At 45.8% G+C, this 23,980-nt stretch overlaps 1 protein-coding gene across 6 annotated transcripts in view; it reads right to left on the reverse strand.

The window, feature by feature from the left end:
* The window catches only part of LOC311589018 (uncharacterized protein), a 34,839-nt gene extending 13,628 nt beyond the window's left edge, over nt 1–21,211 (reverse strand). For 2 of the 6 annotated variants that reach the window (XM_084767258.1, XM_084767256.1), the window contains exons 1-5: nt 21,047–21,211; nt 18,121–18,250; nt 17,034–17,127; nt 16,084–16,395; nt 678–933 (exon numbers count right to left, since the gene is read on the reverse strand). In XM_084767258.1, the coding sequence (XP_084623384.1) occupies nt 678–933; nt 16,084–16,395; nt 17,034–17,127; nt 18,121–18,126 (668 nt within the window). In that variant the 5' untranslated portion in view covers nt 18,127–18,250; nt 21,047–21,211. Of the gene's footprint in view, nt 1–677; nt 934–2,384; nt 2,691–3,319; nt 3,414–4,406; nt 4,537–7,602; nt 7,752–16,083; nt 16,396–17,033; nt 17,128–18,120; nt 18,251–21,046 lie in introns of those variants that run through there. The other 4 variants (XM_084767261.1, XM_084767259.1, XM_084767257.1 and 1 more) reach the window with 4 other exon arrangements.
* Nucleotides 21,212–23,980: the final 2,769 nt, after the last annotated feature.

Raw genomic sequence — 23,980 nt, forward strand, 5'->3', positions numbered from 1 at the left:
GATGTACACCAGATCTCATTATAGATGGTTGTGAGCCACCATGTGGTTGCTGGGAATTGAACTCAGGACCTATAGAAGACCAGATGGTGCTCTAACCTCTCAGCCATCTATAATGAGATCTGGTGCCCTCTTCTGTCCTTCTGATGTTGTGCAGGCAAAACACTGTTACATAAATAAATCTTTTTTCAAAATGGTGGCAATGTCCCTGGACATTCATTCAATATCTGAAACTTAAATATCTAGGTTAGCTTTGATATTCTCTTAATTGATTTACATCACACCAACCCCCAGATCCATCGCAAGCTCCGAATAGTTTCTATTGCATTGACTTGGAGGCTGTGAGACACTGAACCTAAGTTCCTTAACAAGAAGGCTAGGGAATGAAAAGGTGTTGAGTGGACCCAGAGGCTGCCCTTGTAGTATGGGAGACAGTGTCAGGAGTCTGGAGGAGACAGAGGGCAGAGGGCAGGTGCCAGGTCACCTAGAAATGAACGCCCCGCAGTTAGTACCACACCCCCTTCCTGCCTGTACGTATGACCCCCAACAGTAGTGACAAGGAGAAGAGAGGGGGAGAAGGAGGAGGAGGAGGAGGAGGAGGAGGAGGAGGAGGAGGAGGAAAAGGAGAGTTTCTTCATAGACATCTTCATGGAAGACTTGGGTTGTTGTCAGAATTTCACCATGGCTGAAGGCTGGTGTCTGCAGGAACAGAGGCTGGATGTAGCGGTGGAGCCATCAGATAATGGGGGCCCCAGGGATCCCATCTGGGAACCAGTGACTCCTCCCTGGATATCATCAGTGGCGGGTTCCATTCAGGCTCTCCAGAAAGTGCAGGGATGCCTAAACTCCCAGGATGGTACTCGGGAGGCAGGAAGGCCATGGGAGGTTGAGGGTACATCGGAGACTGGAGGTTACCAGCCCCATCATAGGGAGGATCTGAGAGGAGAAGAAACAGAGAGATCATATGTAGAGGAATGTTAATTCACAACATGGCTGTTCTGGCAAGAGATCACATTCAAAGATCTAGGTCTATGTGATCTGGCTGGAATACCAATACTCTTTCAATCCAGGAGACAGAGGCAAACAGATTTGAGTTCAAGGCCAACCTGGTGTAGACCTCATATCAGGTAAAGAAAAGCTTAGGCCCAGGTGTGCTGGTACATGCCTTTAATGCCAAATGACTGTAAAGTTAGTTTAGAAGGGAGCACCCATGTTTGAAAGCTATGTTCAATCCAGTGGCAGAAAACGTGACCAATCATAAAATATTTGACAGAAGCCGATAAGTCCAACTTTCCTGAGAAGAGAGGAATGGGAAAACAGGGCTTTTCTTTTTTGTGTTTGTAGTTTGTGTTTTTTGCTTTATTTTAATACAAGTTTTCTCTATTTAGCCTTGGCTGTCCTGACTCACTTTGTAGACCAGGCTGGCCTCAAACTCAGAGATCCCCCTGCTTCTGCCTCTTGAGTGCTGGGATTAAAAGCATGTGCCAGCACACCCAGATTTTTGTTTTCTTTTGCTTTTAATTTATTTATAAATCAGGGTATTTGTAAGACTTATTAATTTATTATTTATATACAGCATTCTGCCTTCATATGAGCCTACTTGCAGGAAGAAGACACCAGATTCTATTATACATGGTTGTGAGCCACCATGTGGTTCCTGGGCATTGAACTCATGAACCTTGGAAGAACAGGCAGTGCTCTTCACCACGTCTCCATCCCAGGAAGCAGTTTTACTACAACAGTAATAGAGACATGGGTTTCAGAGAGAGAACTCAGGTGAAGACTGAAGGAGCCAGAAAAGGGCCAGAAAATCAGAGCAGATTTCAGAGTTAGTTTGAGGCCAAGTAGAGCAATTCTGGCTGACAGAAAAGCTGGATTAGCTGAGTCATCTGAGAGAAGAGTTTGAGGCAGAACAGCTGAGTTCAACCAACCACAGCTCAGAAAGAACAAGGAAAGGTGAGCTGCCTAAGCAGGAAGTGTCAGAGGCTGAAAACATTCTAGGCCTGGGTTGGATTGTTTGCAGCCTACAAGCTTCCAGGGCTAGGCCTAGGCCAGCAGGAGGCAGTAAACTTCCCAGACCACAGCTGAGCCAGGAGAGTAAAAGTCCCTTTTACAGTCATAAGCATGGCACCCACCCTCACCCTGAATCAGGCTAAGTAACCTGTTGGCCTGTTTACCATCGTCAACTATGTACTAGTCCAAATTCCATGCCCTTGGGTGACAGCAAAATGACCCAGAGAGAGGCCAGACTTTCCTGCTATGTGCTATAGAGGCCTGTGGAAAACGACCTTCCCTCCACTGTGTGCTGTGCTCTGTGCTCATGAAGGACAGGCCAGCTGATGCCACTCTCTAGAAGAGGACTTCAACAGTCTACCCAGAACACTCACCTGGCACTTGGCTTCTCGGGTCCCTGGGCCCCAGGATCTTGTACAGGGCCTCTGCATAAGGAGAGAACAAGGGTTCGATCCCTCGTCTCTCATTACATACAGTCTTGTGCAGATTCTGCATGGTGAGCAGCAGGTTGAAACAGCTTGTCCAGCTCATCCTCAGGCCCTGTTGACCGAGGCGCTGGCAAATCAGTCTGGTCTTCTTGTGGATCTTCCCGCCTGGGTGGCCGACTTCCTGCTCAACTACTTCCCACTCCTGCAGAAAGACCCTGATTTCAGGATCAGTCCATGGGCCATGGGAAGGACCTGGTAGGGACAGAAGGATGTGATGAGTGCTGTGACATCATGCAGAAGCTCATCTGAACCTTTCTTAGTGACTCTTCCTGCACACTAAACAGCCAGAAGTGACCTCATGCAGTCACCAAGAGATTATGTCAACCAGCCCAGGACTCAGCATCTATACTGCTCTTTTTTGTTTGTTTATTTGTTTGTATTTGTTTTTTGAGACAGGGTTTCTCTGTGTATCCTTGGCTGTCCTGGACTCACTTTGTAGACCAGGCCGGCCTCAATCTCACAACGATCCACCTGCCTCTGCCTGTCACCAGGCCTGGCCATCCGGCTCTTAGCATGCACCGGGACACTGTAAGTATCTTCAGTTTTAGAAATAAATCTCAGAATGCAAAGAGATCTCACAGGACAAGTGCTACCTGGGAACGCTTTGCTTACACAGACTCATGACCACCTCTGACCCAGGGAGGCTCTCACAGTTTCTGAAACTTTGGGTCTTCTGTGAGGGCAGAGACCTGGCACCCCAGAATGCCAGTCTACCCTTGTCACAGCTGTGGGCATCTGGGGTCTTGCATATACTCACAAGACACAGAATAAAGAAATACATAAGAAGAGTTTGGTTTGAGCACAGACTTGACTCTGCATACCTGAGGCCCTTTGGTCTTCCTGCCTCTGCCTCCATCTCTGCTGCCCGTTGGCTCCGTGGGTGTTTCTGGGTCTTCGGACTTGTTGTGCTTCTCTCTGTGCAGAAATGGATACATAAAATATTAAAACAGTTCTCATGCAATGGGAATCTCTGTCTCTGTACTGTGCATGGACTCAGGAGCCTGCCTCTTGCATCCAGGTGCTGGCTCATTGTCACCTCATGGGAAAGCTTGGTCCTGAAGTTTAACCAGGGAAAAACTCCAGTGAATAGTGTAGGTGCCCTTGATGGAGTGAAAGATAAGAAACAGAAGCACCTCTTCTTTCAGAAGACCTCAGCCTCTCTCTCCAGCTCCCCAATCTCCTTTCTGTTCTCCATGGGCTAAAAATCCATCTTCAAATCTCATATAATGAACTCCAACTATTCAAGCATACTAAGGGATCAGACAAACATTGGGAAGCAGTATTTCTGCAGCCCATATCACATAACAGGGGTGCTAGGTGGGTGGGCATGATCCCAGCTCTTTCCTGTGAGGTGTAGGGAGGCTCACACATTCAGCGTCCTTCTTGGCTACATAGTGGGTTGTGGGCTAGCCATCGGATCAATAAGATGCTGCCTCAAGTGGAGTTTTGTGGCCCATGCCTTTAGTACCTGCATTTGGGAGGCAGGGGCACGTAGATCTTCATGAGAATGAGGCTAACCTGGTTTAAAAACTGAGCCCAAGACAGCCAGGGTTAAATGTCTCAAAAAACAAAACAAAACAAATCAAAAAAAGATGCTGCCTCAACTAACTAAAGACTAAAAACCCAAGAACAAGTTTAGTGCTGCTTCTTGTGCCTCTGCAAATTGCAGATGTGTTCCCATTCAGGGCATTTAATGATGTTTTGCCATATACATTCCCTTGGGTGCACAATGAACACGGTACCAGAACATTCCAGGAGGCTTCCTATGAGGACCCGATGACCTCACATCCAAGTGGAGTGGAGAAGCACAGCAGAGACACACTCTGAGCTGTGAGCCTTCTGAGATGAGTTGAAGACAAACAGCACAGCAATCCTCCAGGAAACACCGGAGTGGATCCCCCAACTCACCTGCATTTTTGGCTCCTGAGCTTCCTTTGCTCCACTGAGCTGGGAACTAGGATCCGCTGTGTCTTGAAGGGCGCAACAGAGTCTGGAGTGTGGACTGAGAGCTGTGCTCACTTCTGCAAGGCTGAGAACCCTGTGGAGAAGCAACACTTTATAAATCTCTGGGATGTGAGTGGAGTAGGCCCAGCTACAAGATGTTAGGGTGGGCCAGCAGAGGGTCAGCCTGAGCTCTTAATCCCATCCCAGGAGGCTGAGGCAGGAACCAGATTTTTGGACATCTTGAGCCTGACATGGAGTCTCAATTTAATTAACCCAAGAATCTAACTAAAACCGAGGTCAACTAATTCAAGTTTCTTTCTTTCTTTCTTTCTTTCTTTCTTTTGATTTATTTATGTATTATTTATACAATGCCTTGCCTATATATACACCTGCAGGGCAGAAGAGGGCACCAGATCTCATTATAGACGGTTGTGAGCCACCATGTGGTTGCTGGGAATTGAACTCAGGACCTATAGAAGAGCAGATGGTGCTCTAACCTCTCAGCCATCTCTCCAGCCCTAGGTTTCTTTATTGAAACAGGGTTGCTTTACATAGTCCTGGTCTTCCTAGAACTCACTAACATTTAGTCCAAGCTTTCCAGGACATCACAGTAATCGGCCTGCATCTAGCTCCTCCTGCCCAGTACTGGGAGTAAAGGTGTGGTCCTCTTTAAGAAGACCAACAAGCCTGGCTGATCAGGACCCAGGGGACCTGCACAAACTACTGCAGCCATCAAGAACAATGTATGCAGGAAACCTAGACCTCCTATTCAGATGTAGCCAATGGACAGCACATCCTCCCCAGGTGTGGGGAGAGCAGAGACTGACTGACATGAACTCTGCTGCCCCCTCTTTTGTCACTTCCCCTTGGTGGGGAGGCCTGCTGGCACTCGAGGAAGGGAAAGCAGTCTACCCAGATAAGACCTGAAAGGCTGTGATCATATGGTGGGGGACAAGGTCCCCTTCTGTCACAGGTCTAGGAGAGGTGAATAGGGTAAGGGAGGGAAGGGGGAAGATATAAGTGAGGGGATAACAATTGAGATGTAATCTGAATAAATTATTTAAATGTAAAAATTTTCTGGCACACTCAAGAGGCAGAGACAGGCAGATCTCTTTGAGTTCAAGGCCAGCCTGGTCTACACTGGCCTGTCCACGACAGCCAAGGCTAACAGAGAGACCCTATCTCAAAAGACAAACAAAAAATCTTTTTAAGTGGTTGTTGGAACACCTATGAAGTATCAAAATTGAGTAATGGTACCAGATAAAATGACCAAGAGCAGTGGTGGCACATGCCTTTTATTCCAGCACTCTCCAGGCTGAGGCAGGTGGATCATGGAGTCCAGGACAGCTCATGCTAGCCCGAGAAACCCGGTCTCTAAAAACCAAACCAAAACAAAACAAAAACAAAGAGAAACTGGGAAAGAAGGTATGGTGGCAAAGGCCTGTAATCTCAGCACTCAGAGGACAGAGGGAGGAGGATCACTGTGCATTCAAGGCCAGTCTTGCCTACAAAGTCAGGAAAGGACAGGCAAGGCTACACAGAGAAACACTGTCTCAGGGGGAAAAGGTTTAAAACATTTGCTAAATATCTTCACTTAGTGTAAATATCACCCTGAGATATACCCTGAGATTTTTTTAAAATCCATTACTTTGTAACTAAGAAACATCTCTAAAAGTGTAGCTAACCCATAATAATTGGGAAAGTGGAGCCTGGAAAGTTCTTCTCCAAGAGGCACAAGGAGAAAAGGGAAGCAGAGGAGGAGACAGGAGAACAGGAGAGCACGGCCTGTGGGAAAGGCAGGAGTGGTGGTACAGTGGGGACAGCTATGGTGAAGGTCACAATGGATATGTGAACTCTGGCCCAGGCCTCAAGCCCTAGTGTCTCTCCTGTTGTCTGAGCACTGCTACAGCCTGAACCCCTGCATCCTGCACGTTTCTCTGTCCCTCAGAAGCACCCAGCTGCAAGAGCACAATGGTTTGTTGTTGTTTGGTTGGTTGGTTGGTTTGGTTTTTCGAGACAGGGTTTCTCTGTGGCCCACCTGTCTCTGCCTCCTGAGACCTGGGATTAAAGACCTGTACCACCACTGCTTGGCTGTTTTTCTGGTGTTTTAAAGTTTTTAAAGACAGGATTTCACTCTGTAACAGTCCTGACTATGCTGGACTCACTTTGTAGACCAGGCTGGCCTCAAATTCACAGCGATCTGCCTCTATGGTGCTGGGATTAAAGGTGTGCCCTACCTCGCCTGGCTGGATTTTTTGTTTGTTTAAATGCTTGCTTGCTTGTTTGATTTTAATTTTTTCAAGACAGGATTTCTTTATGGAGCCCTGGCTGTCCTGAGACTCTCTTTGCAGACTAGGCTAGCCTCGAATTTATAGCGATCTTTCTGCCTCTGCCTTCCAGTGCTGGGATTAATGGCAGCGCCACACCACAGCCCACACCACAGGTGACTGAGGTGCAATAGGGACCACTACTGAGAACAAGGAGACAGGTCACTAATCTCAAGGGTATGGAAACCTTGTCCCTGGGTTTTCTTGGTTTCAGTCTGTTTTGACAGTGTCTCATGTATCTGCAGCTAGCCTCCTTTCAAAACTAAGATGAGCATGAATTCTGTCTTCTTCCCTAGATCACCTGTAATCCCAGCACTTGGGAGGCAGAGGCAGGAGGATCACTATGAGTTCGAGGCCAGCCAGGTCTACAAGGTGAGTCTAAGACAGGCAAGGCTATACAGAGAAACCCTATCTTGAGGGAAAAAAAAACCAACCAACCAACCAACCAGACAAAAACAACCCAACAACAACAGCAAAAACCCCAGAGGCATAGCATGGCCTTCAATTCCTGAGGTACCCTCAGGAGTCTGGGATGTCTCCCCATCTACAGGCCCAGCAGCTGTACAAAGTCCCATGTGAAGGAGTTAGAATATGGTGCCCCACCCAAAAAAAGAACATGGCCCCACATCAGCACAGCCTTCCTACCTTAAACAATGTCCCATGAGAGCCCAGTCTTTTCTGATATTGAACTGCAGGGCTCCATAGCAAGCCTTAATTACTATTTTGATAACTCCATAGAACTATGCCTGGTGTATTATTCAGAGTCCTCTAAAGTAGCAGAGTTTATAGGGTTTCACAGAGGAGCTTAAAGGAGATTTATTAGAATGACTTACAGGTTGTGGTCCAACTAATGGAGAAATGGCTGCCCAGGAATGGAAAGTTCTTTACTGGCAAAGGCTGGATCTTTCAGCTGTCCTCAGTAGACACTGGACTCCTGGAAAGGGCCAGTGAAGGAAGGGACTGGCTATGGAGGCAACAGGAAAGGAGCAAGTGCTGCCTTCTTCCCCCTCCTTATATTGGCTTCCAGCAGATCTGATTAAAGGTGTGTCTTCCTACCTCAAAAAATGTGGATTAAGCTAGGTGGGTGGCACACCCTTTAATCCCACACTCAGGAGACAGAGACAAAGGAATCTCTGTAAATTGGAGGCCAGTCTTGTCTACAGAGTGACCTCCAGGACAACCAGGGCTACACAGAGAAATCCTGTCTCAAAACACAAAACAAAAAGAAAAACAAACAGATCTGGATTAGAAGTGGATCTTGCCAGTTCAAATCAAACAGAGATCCCTCCCAGGTGTGCCTTTCAGCTTTGGGCTTTTGTTCATTTTACTTTTTTATTTACTTATTTATTTTTTAACATTATTGGTTTTGTTTCTTCAAGACACAGTTTCTATATGTAGCCCTGGCTGTCCTGGATTTGCTTTGTAGACCAAGATTGCCTCCAACTCACAGTGATCTGCCTGTCTCTGCCTTCCAAGTGGAGGGATTAAAGGTGTGCACCACCACGCCCTGATAACAAACAATTTTTAAATCCATCACTTTGTAAGTTAGGATCATGTCCAAAACTGTAGCTAATGAATACTAACTGGGAAAGAGGAGTCTGGGAACTTCTTCACCAAGAGGCAGAAAGAGAAAAAGGCAGGAGGGGAGGGCTCAGGGGAACACAGGAGAGCATGGCCCGTGGGGAAGGCAGGGGTGGGGGAGGCCATACTTGCTGTGGGAACTCTGGGCCAGACCACAATCCTACTGTCTTCCTTTGGTCTCAGCACTGCTAAAGCCTGACCGCCTCTCTCCTGGATGCTTCTCTGTCCCACAGAAGCACAGTTGCTTGCTTTGACTCTGGAGGTCAGACTATGGATCTGACTCCATTTGGTGTTGAACAACCCTTTCCCAGGGTCCCTGACACCATCTGGAAACACAGATGTTTGCCTTATGATTCACACAAGTACCAACATCACAGTTAGGAAGCAGCAAAAAGACATGATCGCTGCCAGATTGAGGCCATCCTGGTCTACAAAGTGAGTCTAGAACAGCCAGGGCTACACAGAGAAACCCTGTCTTGAAAAACCAAAAAAATAAAAACTAAAACAAATTACACTTATTTATCTGGTGCCCATGTCTATGTATGTGTGAGTGCATGTGTCTGCCATGGGGCTCCAGGGGATGGAGCGAAGGCTGCCAGGCTTGGTGAGATGCATTGAACCTGCTGCTCCATCTCCTGAGCCTCCACACACTCCCGCTCAGCACCACTCACTACAGCTAAATTGTGAAATCAGCCCATGTGCCTTTAGAGCATTAGTGAATAAAGAAAAGGTATCATATATGTATAATGGTGCATTATTCAGCTATTAAAACAGAGATATATAACTTGTATAAATTGATGGGATAGAGATAATTTATTAAACCATAAGCCACATTCAGAAAGACAAATATTTTATGTTATTATGAATTCTTTTTAAAAAGAAAAGAAAGGTGGATAGTTTTTTGTTTCTTTGTTTTCTTTTTAGTTGTTTTTTTGTTTTGTCAAGACAGAGTTTTTCTGTGTAGCCTGAGGTGTACTAGACTCACTTTGTAGACCAGGCTGGCCTTAAACTCACATCAATGGACATGCATCCACCTCCTGAGTCCTAAGATTAAAGATCTGTGCTACCACACCCAGCTGTTGATTGGTTTTGTTTTGTTTGTTTGTTTGTGTGGTTTTGGTTTTTGGAGACAGTGTTTCTCTGGGTAGCCTTAGTTGAACTAGACTCACTTTGTAGACCAGGCTGGGCTCGAACTCACAGCAATCTGCCTGCCTCTGACTTCATCCCAGCTTGGGGAGCATATGCAGGCTGATTGCTGTGGATTCGAAGCTAGTCAGGGGTACAAAGTGAGTCCAGGACAGCCAAGGCTACACAGAGAAACCCTGGCTCCCAACAAACAAACAAACAAAAAACAAAAAAATGAAATATCCCCAGAATTCACTGCAGAATTCAATTAGTCCTTAAAGGAGGAAATTGTAATGGGAATTCTGGAATTTTGGTTCCTTTAAAAAAACAGAGAAGTCTAAGAGTGTGTTTTTGTTTTAATCCTAGGTATGGGGATATAGGGCTGGTTTGGGCTGTCCACAGTACCTGACTGAACTGCCTCATGCTCTAGCAGAGGCATGCTTTCCCAGGTGCAGATATTTTCTGTCATTGTGTGATGTTTGGAATTCTGGGAACTTGTCAGAGGGTACATAAATATGATAGCTCTAGGAGGCAGAGGCAATGGTTGTTGGTCATTTATGGAGGTTGGTTGTGGTTTGCTATAGCCACAGTGAATGAAGAAACAAAAGGAAAGAAATTAGATTCAGGCATTTTCCTAACTCCTCTCTCCCCTCTATCATTGTTTCTCTCCTACCTAGTGTTAGAGAAACACACAAGAAGTAAAAGGGAGGGGTAAGACCTGTAGTGGGAGAGACTTTTCCTGGAAGCCCCAATGAGAGAGGGAGTCTGAGATTGATGCCAAGGCAAGAGGCTGTTATTGGTCCAATGGAACAAGGTCTACCTGCCTTTGAGAAGGAGGAGACCCTGAGCAGCAAAAGCAGTGGGTTTTCATATCCTTTACAGAAGCTGACTTCAGCAACAGTGATCAGTACAAACTTGATTGGCTGACAGGGTGACCTTTAAGCTGATTAGCTGGGTATCGAGGGATAAGCAAGTGGACCAGGGCCAGACCACAGGAGGGAATTTTTCATTTGTTCTGGTCACTATGACCTGAAGCTCTGATTGTTTAGCCCCGGGTACAAGTTCCTAGGACCAGTTGCTAGCTGTGTATTTGTGGCTCTCCATGGAAACTCCAGGGGGAAGCAAGGGTCAGGTGCTCAGGCCCTGAACACAAAATGGTGTTGATTTGGTCTCTAGAGGGGGGACAGTCAGTTTGAGGGGTTTGTGAGAGATGTCATGGGACAAGAGACTCATTCCGGGACATTAGCAGAAGAGGAAGGTCCCTGAGTCTTTATTGGCAAAATCAAACTATTGAGATGCTGTTAAAAACAAAATTGTTGGCCAACATGGGAAAAGCACATGGAGAGACATCATGCCAGCTGTGGACAAAGTGAGAAGCCATCGGGTTTTATATATCACGTGGGAAGTCCTCAAGGAGAGAGTTAAGTATTATTAAACTGAAAAATCTAGTCATATATGGTGGCACACACCTTTAACCTCAGCATTTGGGAGGCAGAGACCAGTGGATCTCTGTGAGTTTGAGGCCAACCTAGTCTACAAAGGGAGTACACAAAGAAACCCTGTGTCCAAAACAAAACAAATAAAAACATCGAAAACAAAAGCAAGAAAAAAACCTTCCCATATTAAGGATGAGGCATATCATAACAAAGGGAGTTAAGACCCTGTATAGTTCTACTTTAGATGAAAGTAGAATCAGAAAATTGAAAGATGAATTACTTAATTGAGATTGGCATGAGGGCTGGAGAGAGGTCTCAGCCATTAAAGACTAGGTTCATAAGCAAAAATGTAAGAGATTCACATGATATTAATTATAAATATTATTAGTCTCGTGATTCATATTTTATCCTTAGTAGCCATATGGGTTTTTTAAAAACATTTATTATTTATACAGTGTTCTGCCAGTGTACAATGCCTTCAGGCCAGACTGATCTCATGATAAATGGGTGTGAACCACCATGTGGTTGCAGAGAATTGAACTCAGGACCTTTGGAAAAACAGTCAGTGCTCTTAACCTCTGAATCTTCGCTCCAGCACCCCATGCTGGGTGTTTGTGGCAAATATGAAAAGGGGTTAGAAAAGATACAAACCTTAGAATGACTTATACATGAAATTTAAAAAATACTCAGACACAGACAGAGGAATTTAGACAAGCACCTATTGTTCCGCTGCACAATGACAACGAAGAGGGTGGCTCAAGGTGATTAGAAAACTTACCGTAGTTTATCCTATTGCTGTACAAGAAAATTATTGTATGTTTGGGATGGTCACCACAGCAATAGAAATTGCTTTTGTCTTTTGTATCTTGGTTGGTTCATTGGTTTTTCGAGACAGGCTTTCTGTGTGTAGCCTTGGCTGTTCTAGAACACATTGTATAGACCAGGCTGACCTCAAACTCAGAGATCTGCCTGTCTCTGGCACTGGAGTGCTGGGACGAAAGGCCTGCCTCATCACAGCCAGTGAGGAATTGCATTACAGCATTAGCAAGGTCCAGAACCACTGCTCTAGTGGTGGGAGGGCAACTGTGATCACATTAATGCAAAGGAGACTAAGGGATATTATAGATGACCACTGGGAATAGGAACACATGTCACTCATCTCAAGGGTGTGGGAACCCATTGTTCTGGTGTGGTTGGGTTTTCTTGTTTGTGTTTGCTGGGTCAGTGTCCCATGCATCCTACACTTTGAAAACAACCGTGAGCATGAATTTCCCCCTCCTCCACAGCTCTGTAATTTGCCTGGTTTATCCACACACATGTCATGGTAGAGAAAAAAATCACTCATAGAAAGCAGCACAGATGAAGTTTTTTTTATTTAGTGATTACATATTAGTTACATACATATACAAAGTAGAAGAGTGCACCAGACCCCATTATAGATGGTTGTGAGTGACCATGTGGTTGTTGGGAATTGAACTCAGGACCTCTGGAGGAACAGCCAGTACTCTTAACCTATGAGCCAAGCCTCCAGCTCAGAGATGAAGTTTAGTAAGACATTTTAGTAAGAACTGTAAGCACCAGGAAGAGAAAAAAGCATAGGCGTGAAGGATAGGTGCATCTGTTTCTATTCTTCTTTTGGAGACAGGGTTGAGGGACCCTGGAACTGGCCTATAACTACCCCAGTAGCACAGGATGATGTTGAACTCCACATGCTTCCCCAGGGGTCTGGGATTTCTGCCCACCTACAGGCACAGAACTTGTGCTAACTCCAACATGAAGGACTTAGGATGTTGCCCCATATTATCATAGCCTTCCTCCTTAGGCAGCCAGTGTCCCATGAATGCCCTGTCTTCTCTGATGCTGAGTCCCAGGGTTTCCTATGAAATCTTAATGACTATTTTGATACCTGAATATAGCATTACCTGGGATATTAGTCAGAGTTCTCTAGCGTAACAAAGCATGGAGAATGTCTATATATGTATATACATTGTATATTATAGAACATATGTATACATGCACATTTTTATCAATGAATACAATATAATATAATACAATTTTTATACATAGACAGTCTTTTTTCTCCAAGACAGGGTTTCTCTGTGTAATAGTCCTGGCAGTCCTGAAACTCTCTTTGTAGACATGGCTGGCCTCAAACTCAGCGATAAGCATGTCTCTGTCTCCTGAGTGCTGGGATTAACGGTGCGCACCACCGGACCCAGCCCCAGCTTTGTTTTGTATATATGTATATTCTATAATGTATGCAACTAATCCAAAACTGACTGCCTATGAACAGAAGTCCAAGAATCCAGTAGTTGCTTATTCTGGATCTGAATGTCTCACATGGTCTTCAGTATATGCCAGAATCTTGAAGAAGTGAGCTCTAATACAGTGGTTTTCAACCTTCCTAACACTGCCACCATTTAATACAATTCCTCATGTTGGGGTAATGCCCAACCATAATTTTATCTTCTTTCCTATTTCACAACTTATTTTGCTACTGTCAAGAATCATAATGTAAACATTTGATATTTCTGATGGTCTTAGATGAAACCTAAGAAAGAGTCATTAATCCCAAAGGGAATACAGTTCAAAAGACTGACAACTGCTCTAATGGCAGTCAGCAGATGCTCTTGCTAACAAGAGTGAAAGCAATCAGGCAAAAAGAGAAGCTTCTTTCAGTCCTGTCATTGCTATAGGCTTTCAGAAAGTCAGCCCAGAAAGGAGCGTCGTCTTTCCACCTCCACAGAGCTTTAGCTGTACTCATCACTTGCACAACTACATTAGGTTAAAATAGGTGGCAATGGGTCTGGAGAGACAGCTCAGTAGTTAAGACCACTGGCTGCTCTTGCAAAGGTCCTGAGTTCAGTTCCCAGCAACCACGAAAAGGCTCATAGCTCTGGTGCCCTCTTCTGATCTTCGGGTATTAGGTGCAGGCAAAACACTGTTACATAAATAAATCTTTTTTCAAAATGGTGGCAATGTCCCTGGACATTCATTCAATATCTGAAACTTAAATATCTAGGTTAGCTTTGATATTCTCTTAATTGACATTACATCACACCAGCCCCCAGATCCATCTCAAGCTCCGAATAATTTCTATTGCATTGACTTGGAGGCTGTGAGACACTGACCCTGAGTTCCTTAACAAGAAGGCTAGGGAATGAAAAGGTGTTGAGTGGATGCAGAGGCTGCCCTTGTACTATGGGAGACAGTGTCAGGAGTCTGGAGGAGACAGAGGGCAGAGGGCAGGTGCCAGGTCACCTAGAAATGAATGCTCCGCAGTAAGAACCACACCCCCTGCCTGCCTGTAAGTATGACCCCAACAGTAGTGACAAGGAGAAGAAAGGAGGAGGAGGAGGAGGTGGAGGGGGAAGAGGGGGAGGAGGAGGAGGAGGAGGAGGAGAGAGTTTCTTCATAGACATCTTCATGGAAGACTTGGGTTGTTGTCAGAATTTCACCATGGCTGGAGGCTGGTGTCTGCAGGGACAGAGGCAGGATATTGCGGTGGAGCCATCAGATAGGAGGGGCCCCAGGGATCCCCTCTGGGAACCAGTGACTCCTCCCTGGACATCATCAGTGGTGGGTTCCATTCAGGCTCTCCAGAAGGTGTAGGCATGCCTATACTCCCAGGATGGTACTCGGGAGGCAGGAAGGCCATGGGAGGTTGAGGGTACATCGGAAACTGGGGGTTACCAGCCCCATCATAGGGAGTTTCTGAGAGGAGAAGAAACAGAGAGATCACATGGAGAGGAATGTTAATTCACAACATGGCTGTTCAGGCAACAGATCACATTCAAAGATCTAGGTGTATGTGATCTGGCTGGAATACAAACACTCTTTCAATCCAGGAGACAGAGGCAAACAGATTTGAGTTCAAGGCCAACCTGGTGTAGACCTCATATCAGGTAAAGAAAAGCTTAGGCCCAGGTGTGCTGGTGCATGCCTTTAATGCCAAACAAAGGTAAAGATAGTTTGGAAGGGAGCACCCGTGTTTAAAAGCTATGTCCAATCTAGTGGCAGAAAAGGTGACCAATTATAAAAGATTTGACAGAAGCCGATAAGCCCAACTTTCCTGAGTAGAGAGAGGAATGGGAAAGCAGGGCTTTTCTTCTTTGTGTTTGTAGTTTGTGCTTTTTGCTTTATTTTGATACAGGTTTTCTCTATTCAGCCTTGGCTGTCCTGACTCACTTTGTAGACCAGGCTGGCCTCAAACTCAGAGATCCCCCTGCTTCTGCCTCTTGAGTGCTGGGATTAAAGGCATGTGCCAGCACACCCAGATTTTTCTTTTCTTTTGCTTTTAATTTATTTATAAATCAGGGTTTTTGTATGACTTATTAATTTATTATTTATATACAGCATTCTGTCTTCATATGTGCCTACTTGCAGGAAGAAGACACCACATTCTATTATACATGGTTGTGAGCCACCACGTGGTTCCTGGGCATTGAACTCATGAACCTTGGAAGAACAGGCAGTGCTCTTCACCACGTCTCCAGCCCAGGAAGCAGTTTTACTACAACAGTAATAGAGACATGGGTTGCAGAGAGAGAACTCAGGTGAAGATTGAAGGAGCCAGAAAACGTAAAGAAGCCAGAAGATCAGAGCAGATTTCAGAGTTAGTTTGAGGCCAAGTAGAGCAATTCTGGCCGACAGAGAAGCTGGATTAGCTGAGTCATCTGAGAGAAGAGTTTGAGGCAGAACAGCTGACTTGAACCAGCCAGAGCTCACAAAGAACAAGGAAGGGTGAGCTGCCTAAGCAGGAAGTGTCAGAGGCTGAAAACATTCTAGGCCTGGGTTGGATTGTTTGCAGGCTACATGCTTCAAGGTTCAGGCCTAGGCCAGCAGGAGGCAGTAAGCCTCCTAGACCACAGCTGAGCCAGAGAGTAAAAGTCTCTTTTACAGTCATAAGCATGGCACCCTCCCTCACCCTGAATCAGGCTAAGTAACCTGTTGGCCTCTTTGTCATAGTCAACTATGTACTAGTCCAAATTCCATGCCCTTGGATGACAGCAAAATGACACAGAGAGAGGCCAGACTTTCCTGCTATGTGCTATAGAGGCCTGTGGGAAACGGGCTGCCCTCCACTGTGTGCTCTGCTCTGTGCTCATGAAGGACAGGCCAGCTGATGCCACTCTCTAGAGGACCTCAACAGTCTACCCAGAAGACACTCACCTGGCACTTGGCTTCTCGGGTCCCTGGGCCCCAGGATCCTGTACAGGGCCTCTGCATAAGGAGAGAACAAGGGTGGTTCGACCCCTGGTCTCTCATTACAGAGAGCTTCGTGCAGACTCTGCATGGTGAGAAGCAGGTTGAAACAGCTAGTCCAGCTCTTCCTCAGGCCCCGATGACCCAGGCGCTGGCAAATCAGTCTGGTCTTCTTGTGGATCTTCCCGCCTGGGTGGCCCACTTCCCGCTCAACTACTTCCCACTCCTGCAGGAAGACCCTGTTTTCAGGATCAGTCCACCGGTCACGAGAAGGACCTGCTAGGGACAGAGTGACGTCATGAGTTATTTGACATCATGCAGAAGCTCATCTGAACCTTTCTTAGTGACTCTTCCTGCACACTGAACAGCCAGAAGTGACCTCATGCAGTCACCAAGAGATTATGTCAACCAGCCCAGGACTCAGCATCTATACTGCTCTCCTTTGTTTGTTTTTGTTTTTTGAGACAGGGTTTCTCTGTGTATCTTTGGCTGTCCTGGACTCACTTTGTAGACCAGGCTGGCCTCAATCTCACAATGATCTACCTGCCTCTGCCTCCCGAGACCTGGAATTACAGCCGTGTGTCACCAGGCCTGGCCATCCTGCTCTTAGCATGCACCGGGACACTGTAAGTGTCTTCAGTTTTAGAAATAAATCTCAGAATGCAAAGAGATCTCACAGGACAAGTGCTACCTGGGAACGCTTTGCCTACACAGACTCATGACCACCTCTGACCCAGGGAGGCTCTCACAGTTTCTGAAACTTTGGGTCTTCTGTGAGGGCAGAGACCTGGCACCACAGAGTGCCAGTCTACCCTTGGCACAGCTGTGGACATCTGGGGTCCTGCATATATTCACAAGCCACAGAATTAAGAAATACATAAGAAGAATTTGGTTTTAGCAGACTCGACTCTGCATACCTGAGGCCCTTTGGTCTTCCTGCCTCTGCCTCCGTCTCTGCTGCACGTTGGCGCCTTGGGTGTTTCTCGGTCTTCGGACTTGCTGTGCTTCTCTCTGTGCAGAAATGGATACATAAAATATTAAAACAGTTCTCATGCAATGGGAATCTCTGTCTCTGTGCTGTGCATGGACTCAGGAGCCTGCCTCTTGCATCCAGGTGCTGGCTCATTGTCACCTCATGGGAAAGCTTGGTCCTGAAGTTTAACCAGGAAAAACTCCAGTGAATAGTGTAGGTGCCCTTGATGGAGTGAAACATAAGAAACAGAAGCACCTCTTCTTTCAGAAGACCTCAGCCTCTCTCTCCAGCTCCCCAATCTCCTTACTGTTCACCTTGGGCTAAAAATCCATCTTCAAATCTCATATAATGAACTCTAACTATTCAAGCATACTAAGGGATCAGACAAACATTGTGAACCAGTATTTCTGCAGCCCATATCACATAACAGGGGTGCTAGGTGGGTGGCCATGATCCCAGCTCTTTCCTGTGAGGTGTAGGGAGGCTCACACATTCAGCGTCCTTCTTGACTACATAGTGGGTTGTGGGCTAGCCATCGGATCAATAAGATCCTGCCTCAAGTGGGGTTTGGTGACCCATGCATTTAATTTCTGCAGTAGGTGGCAGGGGGAGGTAGATCTTCATGAGTTTGAGGCTAACCTGGCTTACAAACTGAGCCCAGGACAGCCAGGGTTAAATGTCTAGAAAACCATACCAAACCAAATCAAAAAAAAGATGCTGCCTTAACTAACTAAAGACTAAAAACCCAAGAACAAGTTTAGTGCTGCTTCTTGTGCCTCTGCAAATTGCAGATGTGTTCCCATTCAGGGCATTTAATGATGATTTGCCATATACATTCCCTTGGGTGCACAAGGAACACGGTACCAGAACATTCCAGGAGCCTTCCTATGAGGACCCGATGACCTCACATCCAAGTGGAGTGGAGAAGCACAGCAGAGACACACTCTGAGGCTGTGAGCCTTCTGAGATGAGTTGAAGACAAACAGCACAGCAATCCTCCAGGAAACACAGGAGTGGATCCCCCAACTCACCTGCATTTTTGGCTCCTGAGCTTCCTTTGCTCCACTGAGCTGGGAACTAGGATCCGCTGTGTCTTGATGGGCGCAACAGAGTCTGGAGTGTGGACGGAGAGCTCTGCTCACTTCTGCAAGGCTGAGAACCCTGTGGAGAAGCGGCCCTTTATAAGTCTCTGGGATGTGAGTGGAGTAGGCCCAGGCTACATGATGTTAGGGTGCGTCTGCAGAGGGTCAGCCTGAGCTCTTAATCCCATCTCAGGAGGCTGAGGCAGGAGCCAGATTTCTGGATCTTGGGCCTGACACAGAGCCTCAATTGAAATACTCAAAGAATCTAAGTAAAACCGAGGTCAGCTAATTCATCTTTCTTTGGTTCTTTCTTTCTTTCTTTCTTTCTTTCTTTCTTTTTCAGGTTTGTTTATGTATTATTTATACAATGTCTTGCCTGCATGTACACCTGCAGGGCAGAAGACGGCACCAGATCTCATTATGGATGGTTGTGAGCCACCATGTGGTTGCTGGGAATTGAACTCAGGACCGCTGGAAGAGCAGATGGTGCTCTAAACCTCTCAGCCATCTTTCCAGCCTTAGGTCTTTTTTTTGAAACAGGGTTTCTTTACATAGTCCTGGTCGTCCTAGAATTCACTAAAATTAGACCAAGCTTTCCAGGACATCACAGTGATCAGCCTGCCTCTAGCTCCCTGACACCAAGGCTGGGATTAAAGGTGTGGTCCTCTATAAAACCATCAAGGATGGCTGATCAGGACCCAGGGGACCTGCACAAACTATTGTAGCAACCAAGGACAATGAATGTAGTAAACTTAGACCTCCTGTTCAGATGTAGCCAATGGACAGCACATCTTCCCCAGTTGTATGGAGAGCAGGCACTGACTGATATGAACTCTGGTGCCCAGTTTGGTCACTTCCCCTTGGTGGGGAGGCCTGGTGGCACTCAGAGCAAGGGGAAGCAGGCTACCCAGATAAGACCTGAAAGGCTGTGATCATATGGTGGGGGAATGGTCTCCTTCTGTCACAGGTCTAGGAGAGGTGAATCGGGAAAGGAAGGGAAAAGGGAAGATATAAGTGGGGGGATAACAATTGAGATGTAATCTGAATAAATTATTTAAATTTTAAAAATTTTGTGGCACACACCTTTAACCCCAGCACTCAGGAGACAGAGGCAGGCAGATCTCTGTGAGTTCAAGGCCAGCCTGGTCTACACTGGCCTATCCACAACAGCCAACACTAACAGAGAGACCCTATCTCAAAGAACAAACAAAAAATCTTTTTAAGTGGTTGTTGGTACACCTATGAAATATCAAAATTGAATAATGGTAACAGATAACATAGCCTATGGGAATGAAGCCTTTAATCCCAGCACTCTGGAGGTGGAGGCAGGTGGATCACGGAGTCCAGGACAGCCCATGCTAGACAGAGAAACCCTGTCTAAAAAACAAAACAAAACAAAAACAAAGAGAAACTGGGAAAGAAGGTATGGTGGCAAAGGCCTGTAATCCCAAAATTTGGGAAGCAGAGGCAGGAGGATCACTATGAGTTCAAGGCCAGCCTGGTCTACAGAGACAGTGCAGGACAGCCAAACTACACAGAGAAACATTGTCTCAGGAGGGAAAAAAGTTTAAAACATTTGTTAAATGTCTTCACTTTGTTTAAAGTTTGATTGAAAAACTTAGACATAAAGAAAAATTTTTTAAACTGTTACATTGCAAAAACTGTAGCTAAGCCATAATAAACAGGAAAGTGGAACCTGGAAAGTTCTTCTCCAAGAGGCACAAGGAGAAAAGGGAAGCAGAGGAGGAGACAGGAGTACAGGAGAGCACGGCCTGTGGGAAAGGCAGGAGTGGTGACACAGTGGGGACAGCTATGGTGAAGGTCACAATGGGTATGTGAACTCTGGCCCAGGCCTCAAGCCCTAGTGTCTCTCCTGTTGTCTGAGCACTGCTACAGCCCGAACCCCTGGGTCCTGCAGGTTTCTCTGTCCCTCAGAAGCACCCAGCTGCAAGAGCACAATGGTTTGTTGTTGTTTGGTTGGTTGGTTTGATTTGGGGGTTTCACTCTGTAGACCAGTGTGGCTTCCAAATCACAGCGGATCTGCCTCTGTGGTGCTGGTATTAAAGGTGTGCCCTACCTCGTCTAGCTGGGTTTTTTTGTTTGTTTGCTTGCTTGCTTGCTTTCTTGTTTCTTTTTTTTTCTTTCTTTCTTTCTTTTTTTTTTTGAGACAGGATTTCTCTATGTGGCCCTGGCTGTCCTGAGACTCTCTTTGCAGACCAGGCTAGCCTTGAACTCACAGCCTCTGCCCTCCAGTGCTTAGAAACCCTGTCTTAGAAAACAAAAAACCGCTGGGCGTGGTGGTGCACGCCTTTAATCCCAGCACTCGGGAGGCAGAGGCAGGCGGATCGCTGTGAGTTCGAGGCCAGCCTGGTCTACAAAGAGAGTCCAGGACAGCCACGGCTACATAGAGAAACCCTGTCTCAAAAAACCGAAAACAAACAAACAAACAAACAAACAAAAAACCAACCAACCATCCAAACAGACCAAAAACCCAAACAAAACAAACAACAACAAAACCCCAGAAGCATAGCATGGCCTTCACCTCCTGATGTGCCCGCAGGCGTCTGGGATGTCTGGCCGTCTACAGGCCCGGCCCGGCAGCTCTACAAAGCCCCATATGAAGGAGTTAGAATATGGTGCCCCACCCAAAAAAAAGAATAAGCCCTACATCAGCACAGCCTTCCTACCTTAAACAATGTCCCACGAGAGCCCAGTCTTTTCTGATATTGAACTCCAGGGCTCCATAGCAAGCCTTAATTACTCTTTTGATAACTCCATAGAACTATGCCTGCTGTATTATTCTGAGTCCTCTAGAGTAGCAAAGTGTATAGAATTTTAAAGGGGAGTTTATAGGGGATCTGTTAGAATTACTTACAGGCTATGGTCCAATTAACCCAAAACTGGCCGACCAGGAATGGGAAAGTTCTTTACTGGCAAAGGCTGGATCTTTCAGCTGTCCTCAGTAGACACTGGACTCCTGGAAAGGTTGGCTCCAGGGCCAGTGAAGGAAGGGACTGGCTATGGAGGCAACAGGAAAGGAGCAAGTGCTGCCTTCTTCCCCCTCCTTATATTGGCTTCCAGCAGATCTGATTAAAGGTGTGTCTTCCTACCTCAGAGATGTGGATTAAGCCAGGTGGCTGGCACACCCTTTAATAACACACTCAGGAGACAGAGACAGAGGAATCTCTGTAAATTGGAGGCCAGCCTTGTCTACAGAGTGACCTCCAGGACAACCAGTGCTACACAGAGAAACCCTGTCTCAAAACACAAAAATAACAAACCAACAAACAGATCTAGATTAGAAGTGGATCTTGCCAGTTCAAATGAAGCAGAGATCCCTTTTGTTCATTTTATTCATTTACTTATTTATTTTGTGAGGTTTATGTTTTTGGTTTTTATTTTGTTGTTTCAAGACAGAGTTTCTCTGTGTAGCCCTGGCTGTTCTTGACTCACTCTGTAGACCAGGCTGGCCTCCAAATCACAGAGATCCACTTGCCTCTGCCTTCCAAGTGCTGGGATTAAAGGCGTGCACCACCACACCCATATTACATACTAGTTTTTAATCCATTTGTTTGTAAAGAAGAATCATGTCTAAAACTGTAGCTAATCAATGCTAGCTGGGATTCATACCAGCACCAACATTACAGTTAGGAGGCAACAAGAAGAAATGATCGCGGTGAATTCAAGGCCAGCCTGGTCTACAAAGTGAGTGTAGGACAGCCAAGGCTACACAGAGAAACTCTGTGTTGAAAAAAAGGGGGGGGGGAGGCTGAAGTGATGGTTAAGACCTCTGCTCTTCCAGAGGCCCTGAGTAAAATTCCCACAAATCACATGGTGGCTCATAACAATCTATAATTTGATCTGATGCCCTGCTCTGCAGATAAATCCCTCGTATACAATTAAAAAGAATGTTAAAAAAAGAAAAGAAAGAAAAGGCCCATATAGACTAACATATATGAATGTTTGGGCTTTCTTTTGCCCCAGCATTTGGCTCCCAAGTCTTTATTGGTAAAAATAAACAATTGAGATTTTATTTTTTAAAAACATACACTCTCATTTGTGGATTTTTAAAACATAAATTTAAAATTACAGAGGGGCTAGAGAGATTGCTCAGCGGTTAAGATTGTCGCTACACAGAGAAACCTTGTCTTGAAAAACCAAAAAATAAAATTTACACGTATTTATCTGGTGTGCATGTATACATATGTGTGAGTGCATGTATCTGCCGTGTGGACCCAGGGGATGGAACAAAGGCTACCAGGCTTGGTGAGATGCCTTGGTGGATTGTTTTTGGGTTTTGTTTGTTTGAGTTTTTTTTCCTTTGAGACAGTTTTTCTGTGTAGCCTTGGTACAGCCTTTGTAGACCAGGCTGGTCTTGAACTCATATCAGTAGACCTGCCTCTGCCTCCCCATAGATGGACCTGCCGCCAGTGCCATTATGGCATGTGAAGTCACCACCCTGGCACACGAATCTTGGAATAATTCTGTGAAAGCAGGAACCCTTATATCCAAATCCTTTTTCTCCAGTGCTAAGAGCACGGAAGTTTTCTGCTGTCTTTGGAACTCTGTCTGCAAAGAGCTCGAAGGAGACGCGGCCCAAAGGCTCGCCATCAACCGCGATGTCGAAGACCACGAGGGGGTTGACCATGGCTGCAGCAAGCAGCGAGAAGGGACAGCAGCGTCTGCAAAGCCCCAGCTGTGGATTGTTAAAAAGGCCTTTTAAGGAGTAAAAGCACTACCCATGCAAGTCACATGACTCAAAGTCAATCTTTGGAAGCCACATCTAAAGTCCCATGGAGTGACACACATATTTGCCATCCCAGCATTCCTGTGGCAAGATGAGAGGCAGAGCCAGGACCATCAGACTGAAGCCTGAAGTCTAGCTAGTCAGTGCAGCAGAGAAACAAGAAGAGACTTATTCCCTTAGTCAGGTCGGGGACAGAACCAATATTTTTTCTGTATAATAATCAGCAAACTTACTTGGTGGTTATTGTCCCCCCCCCCTTCATTTTACTTCTCTCTCTTTTCAGGTGTAGCATGTATTTTAAACTCAATTTTATTTGGTGTATCTTATGCCTCTTTCTCCCTTCTCCACCCCAACACCAGAAGGTTAGTGGGAGAAGGGGTTGTGGTTCTCCTTGGCTACTTCCTACTATTTAGGGTTGTCAGGTTCCTTGGGGCAAGTCCAGTCTCCCTGGTCAGGATATTCAGCTAGCAACAGCAAACACAGCAGCAGTCTCACAGGCCTCTGTCTGCCACTCCATCTCTCTCTCTCTCTCTCTCTCTCTCTCTCTCTCTCTCTCTCTCTCTCTCTCTCTCTCTCTCTCTCTCTCTCTCTCTCTCTCTCTCTCTCTCTCTCTCTCTCTCCCTCTCTTTCTCTCTCCTTTCATATTTATACCAACTGGCAAAGAGCCCGCTCCCCCATGCAGTTATCAGCTGAGGACAAACTGGAGCAGCCCCCATAGCCCACACCTTGGTTTGTTAAAAGAGAAACATGCTTACATATCATAAACCAAAACTTCCACAACGTCATGGTTTTTCTGTGTAGCCCTGGTTGTCCCGGAACAATATATAGACCAATCTGCCCTAGATTTCAGAGGTCTGTCTCCCTCTGCCTCTCAAATACTGGGATGAAAGGTGTGTACACCTCCACCAGGCCTCTTTATACAGTATTTTAATATCACTGGGTTATTTTTTCTGATTTTTTTGGTTTGTTTTTAAATTCAAATACTTGATTTGTAAAGGTTTTTTTGTTTGTTTGTTTTTGTTTTTAGTTTTGTTTTGCTTTTTGGTTTTTGAGACAGGGTTT

Source organism: Acomys minous (genome assembly GCF_964271855.1).
Source record: "Acomys minous genome assembly, chromosome: 18".
NCBI classification, from domain to species: Eukaryota; Metazoa; Chordata; class Mammalia; order Rodentia; family Muridae; genus Acomys; species Acomys minous.